Genomic DNA, 15,323 nt, shown 5'->3' with positions numbered 1-15,323 from the left:
TATATCATGTGCAGGTCGCGGGGGAAACTGCCTACCCTCTCTCAACGGGTTCACCGATCGCTCATAGTGAACACCAATGGGCACGTGCATGACTACCATAGCATAATAAAGGGTGGTTATCTCATAATCGTGGGGCTGGAGCTCCAATAGATGATGCGGTTACAACAAATAAAAATAAACATTCAAAATAAATATTTATATATGATATAAAATATAAGGATATAATGAAGTAAGTACCTCTTTCTCGAATAAGGGGTGTAAATTCGATAGATTCGCCGTCATCGAAATACGTACCAACTCGGGTATGATCTCAAAGGACCATACATATAATGCCCATTCCGGCCCATAGAATTTATACCTGCTTTTTTTAGTACAGTTATACGCATACTGGCATAATATTTGATACATATAAGCTCCCCACGGAAATTGGTTAAATGCATCAAGATTATCCACCAAAGCCCAAATCCAGTCAGCCACGGTCTTATCAGACTCGTACCCTAGTAGCATGTCATACAGTACTATCACGTGGGCCACACGTAAGTATAAACTTCCATCAGGATCATTAATATCATAATTCTCAAAAAGGTCAATGACATTCTCCACCTTAACAGTCATCCGCCTACAACAAAATTTTCTAAACACTCAACATTTTGGAGAACGTGCTCTGCCCTCACATCAAAGTCAGGTTCCCCGAAAATTAGCCATATAACAAGAGCATAGTCCTTCTTTGAGAAGTGTAACCTTCTCTTGTTCATAAAAAACCACAATCCATTATCATTTGACTGGATTTGGCGAGAAACAACATGGTGAAGAGCCATAGTACACTTAGCCCCTAGATTCCAATCCAATAAGTGTCCAAAACAATCACCCAAAAATTTGTCTACCCAACGCTTGACCACCTTTCCCCTTCAATACCTCTTTAACCAATTTCAAATATTTAGTCTTGTAATATGTCCCAACATGTGAAGAGACATTAATTGTACTCGCCTCAAATAAATAAGATCCTCCTATAATTAAACAAATAATTCATTATAAGCAAATTCCAATATTAAATGAAACACTTATATTTCAGATTCCAAGTATATTATAAGCAAGTTATAAGCAAATTGCTAGTATAACCAAAAAATTCATTAAAGCAATTTGCAACTTATAAAAAAGCATGATAAGTCGGTAGCTAATTTCAAAGCAAAAATTACATTTCAAAGCATTAATCTTTTAAATATAAGTAAATATCGAACTATATGTAAGCCTACTAGAGCAATAACCAATTACTACAAGAAACAATAATATTACAACGATTAAGCAATTGACACACTTAAATGCAGCACCATCATGAAAAAAATCTAGAACAAACTATAATATATCAGAAAATAAGCAATTCACATATTGTTAAAAAACAGTACTAATATCACACGAATTTTTTATATTTTTTTGACACAAAACAAAAATTATTTGGTTATTAATTACACAAATACTAATATCACGTGAATACCGCCGGTAATAAACAACAACAATTATTTGGTTATTTATAAACACCAACAATTTTTTGACATAAAACAAGCAATACTAATATCACACGAATACCGTCGGAAATGTGCGAATACCGCTGGAAAAAATGAGAATACCGACGGAAAAAAATGTGAATACAGCCTGTAAATGATGGGAATACCACCGGGAAAAATGAGAATACTGCCGAGAATAATGCGAATACCGTCGATCGATATTCTGAACTATTCTAACGGTATAATCAAACACCACGACGGTATTCTCATTTTTTGACAACGGTATTCGAATTATTTCCGGCTGTATTCTCTTTTTTGTGTGAGATTTGGTAAGAAAATTCCTAAAATCTGGTAAGTAATAATCATACACCTCTTGCGGTGCATCCATAGTGGAAATGGCTGAGAGAGAGGCTGAGCGAGATTTCAGGTGAGAGCTACACAGAGAGAGCCTGAGTTCGTTGATAGAGATAGTTTGGTCCGGTAGAGAGACCGATGTTGGTGCTTGAGTGATATTTTAAGCGAAACTCGCTGGTAGAAAGCCGAGAGAGAGACAGAGAGACTTGCCGGTAGAGAGCCAAGAGGAAGATGGAGAACGCTGAAAGGAAGACGAAGACAGCGAGAGAGAGGCTGATTCAATAGAGACGGAGACGGACGGAGACGACGAGAGAGAACACTAAATAATTATGTAGAGGGATTTAGGTTGGAGAAATACATGATGGTATTTTGAACTGATAGTTTAGTTTTTAAAGTACAACAATAATTATGTATTCTCATTTTTATGGCTTCAATGACCGGTAGGTACGTAGAGGAAATAAATTCAGTCAAAAGAGCTCTTACACAAAGTGTACTTTTCAGAACATGCATGCTTCAAAAAATAATACTCCCTCCGTCCCAATAATGAAGACACACTTCATTTGGGCACGGAGGTTAAGGTGGGGTAGATTAGGGAATAAAGTAGAGTGCCCAACTTTATTAGTGTATTTGATTAGTAATTGGTTACTGATTTCTTTTAATTTTATTTAAATGTCTACTGCCGCCGGCCACCACTACACCGCCGCCCACCACTACACCGTCGACCACCACCACCGCTGACCACCTCCGACAACACCACCAAAACAGCAAAATCAAAATCAAAACCATGAAAATCAAATCCAAAAATCAAAACAACACAAAAAATCGAATTATGAAAATCGAAACAACACAACCAGAAATCAAATCTAGAAATCGAATCTAGAAGGACGGTGGTGGCCTCACCGCTGCGGCGGCCGGAGAAGGAGAAGAGAGGGAGATGTGCGGCGGTTTCAGACCCGACGTATCTCGAGCGATGCCTCCGCCTCTCCAGAACCAGATCCACCACTATCTTCCTCTCTCAAATCGAACCTATAAATTGAGGGTGGTGGTTTGGCGGATCTGGGTTTTTGGGAGAATGAGAGGAAGGGCGGTGGTGGCGGATCTGGCAGAGGAAGGGCGTGGGAAGGGGCGCCGTTTGAGGGAGAAGCGGAGAGAAAGAGGGAGGGGCTAGGGCTTGATGAGATCTGGGGATGAAGATGGCGGCAGAGGGACGAGGAGAGGAAGGCGGCGACGATTCAGAGGAAGAACGCGGCAGAGGGACGATGAGATCTGGAGATGAAGATGGCGACAGAGGGACAAGGAGGTCTGGAGATGGAGAGGGTGGCAGAGGGACGAGGAGATGAGGACGGCGGTGACTCTAGATAGAGGGGTGAGAGGGTGTTCGGCGGTGGTCGTGGCTCGCCGGCGGCGACTCCGCCGAGAAGGGGAGAAGATGAGCGGCGGGTTAAGGAGTGAAGATGTGAACTGAAATGAGTAAATTAGGATTTTGTATTAATTTGTACCATAATTAAGGTTCAATTAATTAGTTATAATTGACCCCTAATTATTTCCATATATAGAAATGTGTCTTCATTATTGGGACAGCCCGAAAAGGAAAGTGTGTCTTCATTATTGGGACGGAGGGAGTACTATAGAGTACAAATGGATATAAAGTGTACGTATGATTTTTAAAAAGTGAATATATTTTGTAGATAGGTTTAGAAAAGTGGGTAGTTTTGTATAATACCACTAAAAAAGTGTAAATTATATATAATAAAGCTATTATAAAAAGAAAGAAAAACCTAAACCCTTGAAAGCACAGAGAAACAAACTAAGGGTCGAGCCTCATTAAAATCTTCGTAAGATAAACCTAATGGGAAAACCCTTAAGAAGGAAAAAAAAATGCTCCTCTAACAGGAAACAAAAAAAGAAAGTCGATAGGGGAGTGGAAATTTTTCGGGAGCTCAGGCCTAACCATCGCCCCCAAGAAAATCCGGCAACCCCCATGCCAAAAGAAACTAAAAAACATTGTAAATTTATGTTGGAGAATCTACTATTATCCCTTAAATTCATAACGAGAAGTTCATTTTTTTTTTCGTTGTGTTGGTATGTTAGTTTAGCGGTTGGAGGTTAATATCCAATACCTCAGATCTAAAGTTTGGGTTCAAATCTTCTATCTCGCGATCTTTAATTTTTCTTTATTTATTTATGTAATTTATCAAAAAAAAAAAGTTTGTTTTTTACTTGCTATTTGCTAACGAGAAAGAGAGAGAAAGTTTGGTAAACTAGCTAGTTTGTATGAAATATTGAGGAATTAAAGTAACTTTAAGTGTGATCCTGACACTAAGACAAGATGGTGGATATTCTACTGCGCTCGAATCTGCGATAAGCAGGCCTAGTTCTCAAGAACAAAATGAGACTAGAGGCTAATCCCACAAGAGAAATGCAACCCCACCCCACAAATGTCAAGAAATAGCAGTCTCTCCCCATGCACACAAGCCCTGCCCCCGGCCTTGCGTTCGAGTCGTACACCGTCGCCGCCAGGAACCCGTAGACGAGGGATCCCATGGGTATGTTGGTGATGAGAATGTTGTGGTTCATACCCACCCCATTCGGCCCGAACAGCTCCGATGTTATCGACACTGCAGCCGCGAATATGAAACCCGAGCTCAGCCCGATCAGCGCTGTTCCTGCTTGGATCACAAAGGCGTTCCCTCCCAACGCACCCAGGAGAAGGAACGCGATGGGCGTGGGGACGAGAGCTATGGCCAGCCACCCAGTTCTCGCAAAGTAGACCTTCCTGAAAAACATAGGAAATTTTAGTCTGCAACATCATCTACAAATGGAAGTTCAGTTCAGTACCTTCGAATGAAGTCTGGCGCGGCTGAGAGGAGGCGGCCGAAGAAGGAGAAAGACGAATATATGGTGATCAGCTCCGAGGTGACTGAACTATGCCCAAGCGACTGAGCAATCTGCCCAAGATTGTTGCTATACACAAGACCTACAGTTCCCCCACAGAAATAAGCAACAAAGTATAGCCAGAAGTCGACCCTACGAATGAGCTCTCCTGCTCTGTGTTCTTGTCCGAGCATTACCAGCTGGTCCTTCGTGATGACCGTGTTACACGAACAACCTTCTTCAGCACTGATATTCTGCCTAGACATGCCATTAGCTGATGCACCGGCATCACCAGAGTAGGTCAGTCCATTTTCCACGCTGCTAGGGCGACTAAGGAGCTGTTTATGCAGCTCGAGATCATCAACATCGACAAGAATGAACCCTGAACCATCGAGCTGGAAGCTAGTGTAGACTCTGGTGTGGAACCACTCTCTGGCGTACAAAATGCCGGGGATCCCTAAAGGGAGGATCAGAAGAAAGATGGCGCCATACCAGAGGAGACGAGCTGTGAACGAGTCTGATGGGTGGAGGAAGAGGAGATATAGGCCAGTGATGAAAGCTAGCACGTTTAGCTTGAGGAATGTGAAGTGGTCGCGTTTGACAACATTGGGATCCAGCAAATCTAGGGAGGGTTGGCGGAGGATGGGAATTAGAGCCACGAGGGATGTGAAGAGGGGGATCAAGGCGTTGAGGAGAAGATAAACGGCGGATGAGGAAGGGTTGAGTGACTTCACCGCGAGGTTATATAGAGCTGCGCTTACGCCATTGAAGCTTACGGTGAGAGAGAGGGCCAGAGGAATAGAAGAGGGGAAATTCTTTATGCAGAGAACAAAGCAGACTGTGTTGAACCAGCAGATGCTGCAACCAGCTAACAAGCAGAGTAAAAATACCTGCAGCAGAAATTAGATATTTGATCAAGTCTGTAATATTTACTAAACATCACACACACAGAGAAGCATGCATTGCCACTGCAATTTAATGATGCTACAATAGAGATACATGGAGTCTTGATGAATACTGCAAGCATATTTTTTCATCAGTGCATTTGATGCTTTCCTATTTAAGGTTATATATGAATGGAATTCTTGGAACTTGTCTTCACTTCTTCTCAAATTGTTTGTTTAATTATTAATATACTAGGAGTCTTGATGAATATTCATCTATTAAAGTAATTAGGCCAAAGAAATAATGCAACCAAAGTACTTGGGAAAATGGCTAAGTTTATTCAATCAAAAGCTTAGCACTAGGTTTAGGAAAGAAAACACACACAAATCTCCACAATATGTATAAGTTTTAATATTATAAATGAAAAATGCAATCCACGAATCATGTTATTCAAGAATCAGTCATAACATGCTGTGATTCCTATGAAGCCATTTTGGCTGTAAATTATGGTTGTCACAAATATATGAAGTAACTCCTATTTCATAATTTTAGAAAAACAGACACTACCAAAGAAACGAGCATCTTTTAATGTTGCTAGAAATATAGTACTCCCTCCGTCCGCCAAGATTATGTAAAAATTACTATATTTGGCGTCCGCCAAGATTATGTCACTTTCCTTTTATGGCAACGGTCCCACCATCCTCTTTAATATTTTATCCTTACTAACACTCTTTATTTACAAAAAACCCACTCAAAATTCAATCTCAACCACACATCTCATAAAGTGGTGGGACCCTTTCTCCACTACATCAAAATCATCACCAATTTTATTAAATCTCGTGCCCAAGCAATTTTACATAATTTTGGCGGACGGAGGGAGTAGTATTAAACTTTTTACTATGGGGGTGGGGTCACTTTCTATGGATTTGGCACCATCATAAAAGTTTGGATTTGGGACCATTCTTCGTCCAGAAATCATAAATTATTTATAAAAAAAATACCAAGAAAACGAAGATATTGAAGTCGTGTGTGGGGATTTCTTCATTCTTGTTTGCAATTTGGCCTAGAGTTGGAGAAAAAGAATTTGAGGATTGACCCTTAACGTCATTCTCTAAAAATAAGACTCTCACCGTTCATTCGTTAGAAAAGAGACTCTAGAGAAATTAAAGGTCACCACAATTGACTTTAATAATTATATTACTACTAAAATAGACAGCGACTTACCCTTTTTCTCACCATATACTAATTTTTTTGACGTGTTCAAAACATAGCAATACAAATATATTTCCTTAGTAATAATACATCAATTTTCTCCCATGAGTTCTCTAAAATAATACTATCTCCCATGAGCACAAAAATATATATAGGGTAGGGTTAATATAAAAACCCCTCTTAAGATGAAAACTAGGAACCAATTTAAAGCCATTGATTTAAATAAAATAGAGGGCTGAGATTAAACTACAGATGCACAATTTCGATTGCATAGATGCACAGTTTCAATTGCATAGATGCACAATTTAGATTTGCTTGAGTATTTTGCATTATTGGTTTCAATTGCATAAATTGCATATTTTTTAAGTGCACAGTAGAATATAATAGATGCACAGTTTCTTTTGTTGACTAAATCTTAACCATTAGATCTAATATTTAAAAGGTCAAGATTAGGTTCATAGTTCTCATTTTAACAGAGGTTTTTATTAGAACCTCTTCCTATATATATATATATATATATATATATATATATATATATATATTTTAAATATATCAATTTTCGTTTTTGTAGATGCACAAATCTCTGACTTAATCAGCTGCGAAAGTCCATTAAGAACGTCTCTCAATAAGAACTTTCCAAGTGATTTATTGTGTGACAAAAAAAAATTGATTTATCACTGACCATTCCTTCATGTACTTGTCACAGCTCACAAAGATTACCTAAGCCTTTAAAAACTCTTCAAAAATACCCCATCCGTCCCACCAAGCATGACCCACTTTTTTTTAGATTGTCCCACGAAACTTGATTTATTTCTAAAAATGGTACTCCCTCCGTCCACGAAATGAATACTCATATTTTCTTTTTCGTCCGTCCACGAAATGAGTACTCATTTCCCTTTTTGACAAGTGTACCCCATACACCTCTTTAATTAATACACTCAAAAAGTGGGACCCTAAAACTATTCACACTACACTCCATACATTTCTTAAAACTCGTGCCGTCCACAAATGGATACTCATTTCGTGGATGGAGGGAGTATAAAATTTACCTTTTATTTACCTTTTCACTTTTTCACCTACCATACTTAACATACAAAATATCAATTTCTTAATTCTCGTGCCCTTTCACCTACCATACTTAACATAAAAAATATCAATTTCTTAATTCTCGTGCCCAAAAGAACTAAGTCATACTTCATGGGACGGAGGAAGTATATACCTGACCACGGAGAATATCTGTATCGCAAATATTCAATCTCTCCAAATTGTCAGTAGCAACCACATAATTTCTATGACATTATAATTGCAAAATTATGTCATCACTCCCAAATTATCAACCAACAATATTTTCATTCTAATTTTAATTTTAGTGGAACCTAATTGATTGGGCGAGATTAACTAACCACGAAATACGGCAGCGTGATCACGTTGCTAATGACGAGCCACTGCGTGCCGTAGCCGACGAACCCCATCGCCGCCGCCGCGAACATCACCGCCCACAGCGGCATCCACATCAGCGCCACACCCGACGACCACCCCACCGCCTTCCCGAGGTCCGACGCGGTGGCGAGGTAGTTGAGCTGCACCTGCGACACCCCCAAAACCGTCTTCAACTCCGACGAGTACGCCGAGAAGTCGAAATTCGTCCCCGTGAACGCCTGAATCCAAATCGTTGCCACCAGAATCATCCATTTCCTCGATTCCCCAGCCATGGTGGTCGCCGGAGAAATTCGCGGAATTCAGTTGAAATTGCGTTTGGTGAAGAAAGGGTTTTATTATATACGCTTGCGAATTATTATTATTATTAGTATTATTATTATTATTAAAAGTTCAATACTTAAATTGCCCAAAATTAATTAAAAAATATGGAAAATATGAATAATATAAAAAATAAAATATAACAACAAATATGTTTATATAAATAAATAAATAAATAAATAAATAATTAGTACACATAATTAAATAAATCTATATAATATTTTGATTTTAATATTAAGATACATGACTAACTTTTTATTTACAAATTCATATTAAAATTTAATACAAATTTTCTTCTCCTTAACTGCATTAACACTACTTTAATACTATTAAAATATTTAAATTTAAAATAATAATAATTAAATAATCATGTAAATTTTTTTGAAGTGAAAAAAATGACATCTGCGTATTTTTTTTAACCAATAAACGGAAACGAAATGAAAAAATAGTACGGTGTTCAACATTAGAGTGAGAAAAATGAGAGCGAACAAAAATTGATTTTGACACTTTAAACGATCATAACTTATTTATTTTGAATTTATTTTTTTTAATTTTTACATCAAATTAAAGATCTTTTCATAATCTTTAATTTAATATTCATATTGAATATTTTTTTCATGAATCGAAATTAATGATTTTTCAAAAATAATTAAAATGGGAAAAAGGAAAAGAAGATAGAAAATTTGGAGGGAAAATTACGAGGAGAGAGAAAAATTGGAGGTAAATTGAAAGGAAATAAAAATAACATAAATTTAATAAACTAATATAACAAATCATCGTAAGATGTTAAATAGTTAATTTAAATGCTGTAAATATTAAAATAATATATTATGTTGTCTCTCATATTTATTTATTTATTATTATTACAAAAACTCAAAAATTAGAAGGGGCTTCAGCATCCCTAGGCCCTAGCCCCTCTCCCCCTGTCTGCCCTTGTTTGAATTGGCTATTGATACATATGTGAATTGGATTATTGATATGAATATAATTAACTTTACTAATTATAGTTCTTAAAATTTGAAGTTTTTTCTCTTTTTTCTAAGATAAATGTTACTATGACATTGTAATTAAAAATCATAGTCATATCCGATTTCAATTGATTTTTATAAAGCGTAGTTTCTAAAAAATGTAAAATTTTACTCCATCCGTCCCAATAAAAGTGGTCACCTTTCCATTTTAGTTTGTCCCACTAAAAGTGATCACTTTCTGAAAATGAAAATATTTCTTATTTAATTAAGTCTAATTAGTTAATTTAATTAAAATTTCTAATTAAACCTTCCCTCTTTAAATAACACACACAAACACACGCGCACACACCCCAAAAGCCTCCCCTGCTCTCTTTTTCTCCGGCGGACGACAGCAACGTCAGCCGTCGCCCCGGCCCCTAACCTCTGACGGACGACACCAGCACCGCCACTCTGCCCTTCTTACTCGCCTCTGTTCTCTCCCTCTCTCTCTCGTTGTGCGCACACACACACACACCCCGAAAACGTCGTTGCGCACGCACACACACAAATCTGAGGGTGGTCGGCGGCGTGGAGCGGCGTCAATGCGCACCTAGATCTAAGGGTGGTTAGTGGTGGTGGTGGTGGTTTGGGGGTTTGGTTGGTTTTGGGTGGCCTAGGGCTCCGGCGTTGCTCCGCTTGGCATCTTTCCCTCTCGCTCCTTCCTTCCTCTGTTTCACGCCAACAGAGGTAGTTGCGCCGCTGCCTCAAACACTGAAAATCCGACGAGTCGCGCCAGTCTTCTTCTTCCCCGTCTGAATCCACCGCCGCCCTCGAACACTGAAAATCCAACGTCGTGCCGTCTGAATCGCTCAGTGAGAAGTGAGAAGAAAATGTGTTGAAGAAGATAGGTTGGAGGAAGTCTTAATTACTCACTAATTTTGGCGGACCACACACAATTAAATTATAATAATTAATTTCTTAATCTCCGTGTCGAAAAGAATGTGGCCGCTTTTAATGGGACGGAGGGAGTACTAGTATTAAAGAAAACTAAAAACTTCAAGCTTATAGCAATTTGGTTACAGTTGGTCGCATAAATTAAACGAAGAATAAAAGCGAATTGGAATTCGACCTTATTTGTGAGAGGTGTTTGGATTCAATCTCGCCTGTCTGCAATGTAGTTTTTTTATTTTTGTGTTGGTAGTGTTCTTATCTTTGTGTGAATAGTGGTCCTGCTTGCGTGCGATTATTTTCTCACATTTGTGTCGTGCAGAGGTCCCGCATGCGAGTAACTAATTTAATTATACTATTTAGATACCTTAAAAAATTGCATATAAATTACCGAACTTTCAACAAATTCTCATTTTGCACATGAACTTTAAAATCTTGATTAAAATTACTCAACTATTGATTTCTCATTTTGCATATCTACCCATTTTTCATCGTGGTGATATGGCATAGATATACTCGTTTGATATGAATATGCATGTGTAACATAAATATGATCGTGTGGAAAAAATAAAACAGACGTTGTAATGTATTGTTTGAAGGAAACGACGTCATTTCGGGCCCGAAGTTTGGTCGTAAAATGGGCAAATATGCAAAATGAGAAGAAATTAATATTTAAGTAATTTTAATAAAGTTTTTAAAGTTCATGTGCAAAATGAAAATTTGTTGAAAGTTCAATAATTTATATGCTATTAAATTAACTTTGAAAAAGAAATTATACTTAGATACTAATTCTAGTTCAAAAAGAAAAGAAAAGATACACGTCAGATATCTTTTTCTATGAAATTACAAGTAGATCAGGAAACTGCGACTTCTAGCTATATATATTATGGGTTACATCCACATGATATCAAACATTAATCGCGGGAATTCAACTGCTAGCTAAATACAAGCTTTTCATCAAGTATCAAGATAATTAATCAAGAAAAGGTAAGAAATCATTTACTGTTAATTTTTATTCTTCCCTTGAATTACTATTTTAGATGGCAAATTAAGTAGAAGAATCAACTAACATCACCGTATTCCTTGATTAAGAAAAACGAGTTTGATGTGTGCGTCTATTAGTCTAATTAACGGTAGCATGCTTAACATCTGAGGCCAAAAATTTGATCAGATTCGAATTCATGCCATCGTCAAATTAACTTGTTATTTTATCAAATACGATTAGATCAATTAGGGTTACATCAAAGTACGATCGATTTACACTTTAATTTAATTGCAGTTAGAATATGGGTAAATATCATGAAAACTCCTGAAATATACCTGCTTTATCAAAAATATCATGAAACTTTCAAAATATTCTCTAAACCCTCAAACTATTAGATTTTTATTAAATATATCCCACATCTATTTTTCGGTCACCAGAAACGTGATGTGGCTCGCCGGATGCCACAATGTAATTTATATTCAATTTTTTTAAATGCAATGGCAAAAACGACGTCGTTTCATACCATATCATTTAAAAAAAAAACATTCTAAAATTTAAAATTCACTGTGTTTGAAATTCACGCTAATAACCTAGAATTAGGAATAAACACGATAGAAGAATAACTTTTAACGTATTAGCGTGAATTTCAAATACGATAGAAGTGAATTTTAAATTCCATAGTGGATTTTTAAAAAATGATATAGTACGAAACGAAGTCGTTTTTGTCATGTCATTTAAAAAAAATAGAATATAAATTACATTATGACATCCGGCAAGCCGCATCACGTTTCTGGTGACCGGAAAATAAACGTAGTATATATTTGATAAAAAATTGATAGTTTTATATAACATTTCAAAAGTTTCAAGGTATTTTTGATATAAAAAAACGGGTATAATTTAGGAGTTTTCATGATATTTACCCTTAGAATAATGGTCTAGGGCACGAATTTTCATATTTTGTAAAATAATATTGCAACATAGGAGAATTAATTAAATAAATCAGTCTTCTTTTTTTTTTTACATGAAAGAGAAAGAATGATGGTTGAAACTTGAGGCTTTACTGTTTATAGAGTAAGATTTTGCATCCCTTGAGGATTTGAATAAATTTATATCGCCTGCACAAATTGGAGAAGTAACCCTATAGCTAATATAGAAGATGAAAATTAATTGCCAAGAACAAGTATTGTCCCACGTTATTTACAATTTCTGGACGAATCCCAACCTCGAAGATACCAAAAACCAGCTTTTCTATCTCGAATCAAGAAAATCATGTGCTGTCAATTTGTTAAAAAAAGGTGTAATAAAATCTAAAGAAATTCTATACAAATTATGGGACTAGCTAACTGGAATAACCCTCTATATTATATCATATACACATAACTAACTTGCTATATAACTCATGGTACTTGACATGTTGAAGAACACACAACATGGGAAAGATACTGAATACTCTGCTAAGAAGGAGCCCATCAAAAACATCGTCGAAGCTGGCGATGATGGCCAGGCTCGCGATCTCGAGAATCGCGATCCTCAAGAACATCCACACCGCGAAGTGGAACATAGCGTGCTCCGATGCCCTCCAGCTATTGCCTGGAGGACATCCGAGACGAGAACTAGCCCTCATCAAGGTAAGTCAATTTTGGCGGGTAAAATATTCGAACTCCTTTTTTTTTTTTTTTTTAAAGCTCGTGTTTAACCTAGCTAGTTTCCTTAACATCAGGCCGAGTTAGCCATCACGGAGCAAAAAACATTGGACGCGTATGCTATGATCGAGGTTTACTGCCGTCTCCTGGCTGAGAAAACAGAGATGATCACAGACAGCAAGTAAGAAACATTTGAATAATGACTCAATCTTTTGATATCCTCCTCTTTTTGTTTTTTTTTTGTTTTTTGTTTTTTTTCAATAATATATTTGCTGCAGGGAGTGCCCTAATGAGCTGAAGGAGATGGTTTCGAGCTTGATATTTGCTGCTTCAAGATGTGGACAGTTTCCAGAGTTGGAAAAGATTCGTCAAATGCTCACATCCAAATATGGAAAAGATTTTGCATATAGTGCGATTGAAATAAGAAATAACTGTGGGGTGCATCCTAAGGTATGTAATTTCAACATTAATATATTTCACATGTTTAAATATATACCTCTTAAAACTAAATACTCATGCGTATGGTCGTATTTTTTTTTTTTTTTTTTTTCAGATGGTGCATAAATTATCTTCACTGCCACCAACCATGGAAGCCAAGGAGAATCTGCTCAAGAAAATCGCGAGAGATAATAACATTGCTTATATAGCATGAATTATCCGAATATCAGCATTATATAGCATACAAAAATATTTATTAAGGAGATTCATTGATGTAATCATACAACAATTCATTTTGTATATATATGTAAAGTTGTACAGACGGGGTACTCTTTATTCTACTCAGGTGTATATTTTTTTTAATTTAATGAGGCGACCTCGAGGGCTTGTGTTCTTTGAGGTCTTGTTTTTTGTTTCTCTGTATATATACAAATTTGAGCTTATGAGAACTTTATTTTTACTGGATATATTAATATGAGAACTGAAAACCAAGGAGATATCTTTATGAAGGCTCTTAATGGGGTTAGATTGACTATCTTTGTAACAAGCTCCGCATGATTAACTATTGAGGTAGTCTTGGGCACACTCGGGTGTACCGTACAACTGGGTTGTACCTTCACTTAAACTTTGATTCATACTTTGATTTGAACCCATATCCTGACCCAAACCATATAAATAACACTATTTTGGGTAAGGATCAACCCGGTTGTACGGTGTTGACTATTTATGCTCTTGTTTGAAGGGGAGTGTTAGAATGTTATTATCTCACATAGATTAGATGTTCCTAGTTTTAGCTAATATTCTTATATATATATATACTCGTTTGAGCGTTTTCTCAAAAATATCTATCTCACCCTAAACATAATTACAAAACAATACCCATCGTTTCATTTTTTTCTTATTTATCACCCGCAAAAATTTTCCAGCTACCAGTATTTGACGTGTTCCGGTCAAGTGCCATGTCATTAGTACACATCAGCATTAAAAAAAAGAAAAGAAAAAACACTAAATACACATAAACTTTAAAAATAAAAGAAAATTAACAACTGAGAACACGTCACTTAGATGGTAAAACAACAGGTTATTCATGTAGGGGACAAAAACCATCAAATTCACTTGGTCTAGGGAACAGGGGGCTTATGTGATATATATGAAGAACGTCAGAGTGGTGATGGTTATCTGTAGATGCATTTCTATTGAGTATTGTTCCGTGAAATTCTGATGGTGGTGTATATATCTCAAAATAAATTATTTTTTAGTTCGTTTATTTTCCTATCGTTATTATTAGCACCATATGTTGGATTTCTTTGAATATATCGTCATCTATCGACGACACATTCAGTTTATTATATAAAAAAAACAGTTACAATATTGGTTGGTGGTGTAATTAAACAAATCTTAATCCAACATTATTAACTTGCGATTGCTATGTATGATTACATGGCTTGCTTGTAGAGTCAGGAGGCACTTGGCGCAAGCTTAATGTAGAGCGAGAATTAGATGAGTCAACTAAAACTTTGTTGATGATCCCAGTCGATGTAGATCAGTGAGAAAACTCTAAAATTTGAATCATATTTTGATACCAATCTTGTGAAATACATATATCAAGGAGAGAATAATGGACGGAGGATATGGCGGGGAAGGGAAGAATCGAAGTTAGAGGGGGAAGCGCCGGAGGAGTCACGCTGCTGGGATAATCAACGGAGGATATGGCGGGGGAGGGAGGAATCGAAGGTGGAGGGGGAAGCGCCGGAGGAGTCACGATGCTGGGACGATC

At 36.9% G+C, this 15,323-nt stretch overlaps 3 protein-coding genes across 4 annotated transcripts in view; 2 read left to right on the top strand and 1 right to left on the bottom strand.

The window, feature by feature from the left end:
• LOC130987205 (uncharacterized) overlaps positions 1 to 15,323 on the top strand; it is a 698,101-nt gene that overhangs the window by 622,380 nt on the left and 60,398 nt on the right. The gene's annotated exons all lie outside the window — the stretch shown is intronic.
• Positions 4,098 to 8,647, bottom strand: LOC130987176 (protein NUCLEAR FUSION DEFECTIVE 4-like). Its single transcript, XM_057910822.1, has 3 exons — positions 8,231 to 8,647; positions 4,695 to 5,620; positions 4,098 to 4,632 (listed from the first exon to the last, which is right to left on the bottom strand). Exons 1-3 carry the CDS (start codon positions 8,537 to 8,539, stop codon positions 4,176 to 4,178), a joined length of 1,692 nt encoding a protein of 563 aa, XP_057766805.1. The 5' UTR covers positions 8,540 to 8,647; the 3' UTR covers positions 4,098 to 4,175.
• On the top strand, positions 11,393 to 13,915 carry LOC130987213 (uncharacterized). The gene is made up of 5 exons (XM_057910860.1): positions 11,393 to 11,467; positions 12,886 to 13,093; positions 13,186 to 13,289; positions 13,387 to 13,558; positions 13,662 to 13,915. The coding sequence occupies exons 2-5, from the start codon at positions 12,896 to 12,898 to the stop codon at positions 13,758 to 13,760; spliced, it is 573 nt and encodes a 190-aa protein (XP_057766843.1). The 5' UTR covers positions 11,393 to 11,467; positions 12,886 to 12,895; the 3' UTR covers positions 13,761 to 13,915.

This window comes from Salvia miltiorrhiza, chromosome 5 (genome assembly GCF_028751815.1).
Source record: "Salvia miltiorrhiza cultivar Shanhuang (shh) chromosome 5, IMPLAD_Smil_shh, whole genome shotgun sequence".
NCBI lineage: Eukaryota > Viridiplantae > Streptophyta > Magnoliopsida > Lamiales > Lamiaceae > Salvia > Salvia miltiorrhiza.
This window is presented reverse-complemented; position numbering and strand designations above follow the sequence as displayed.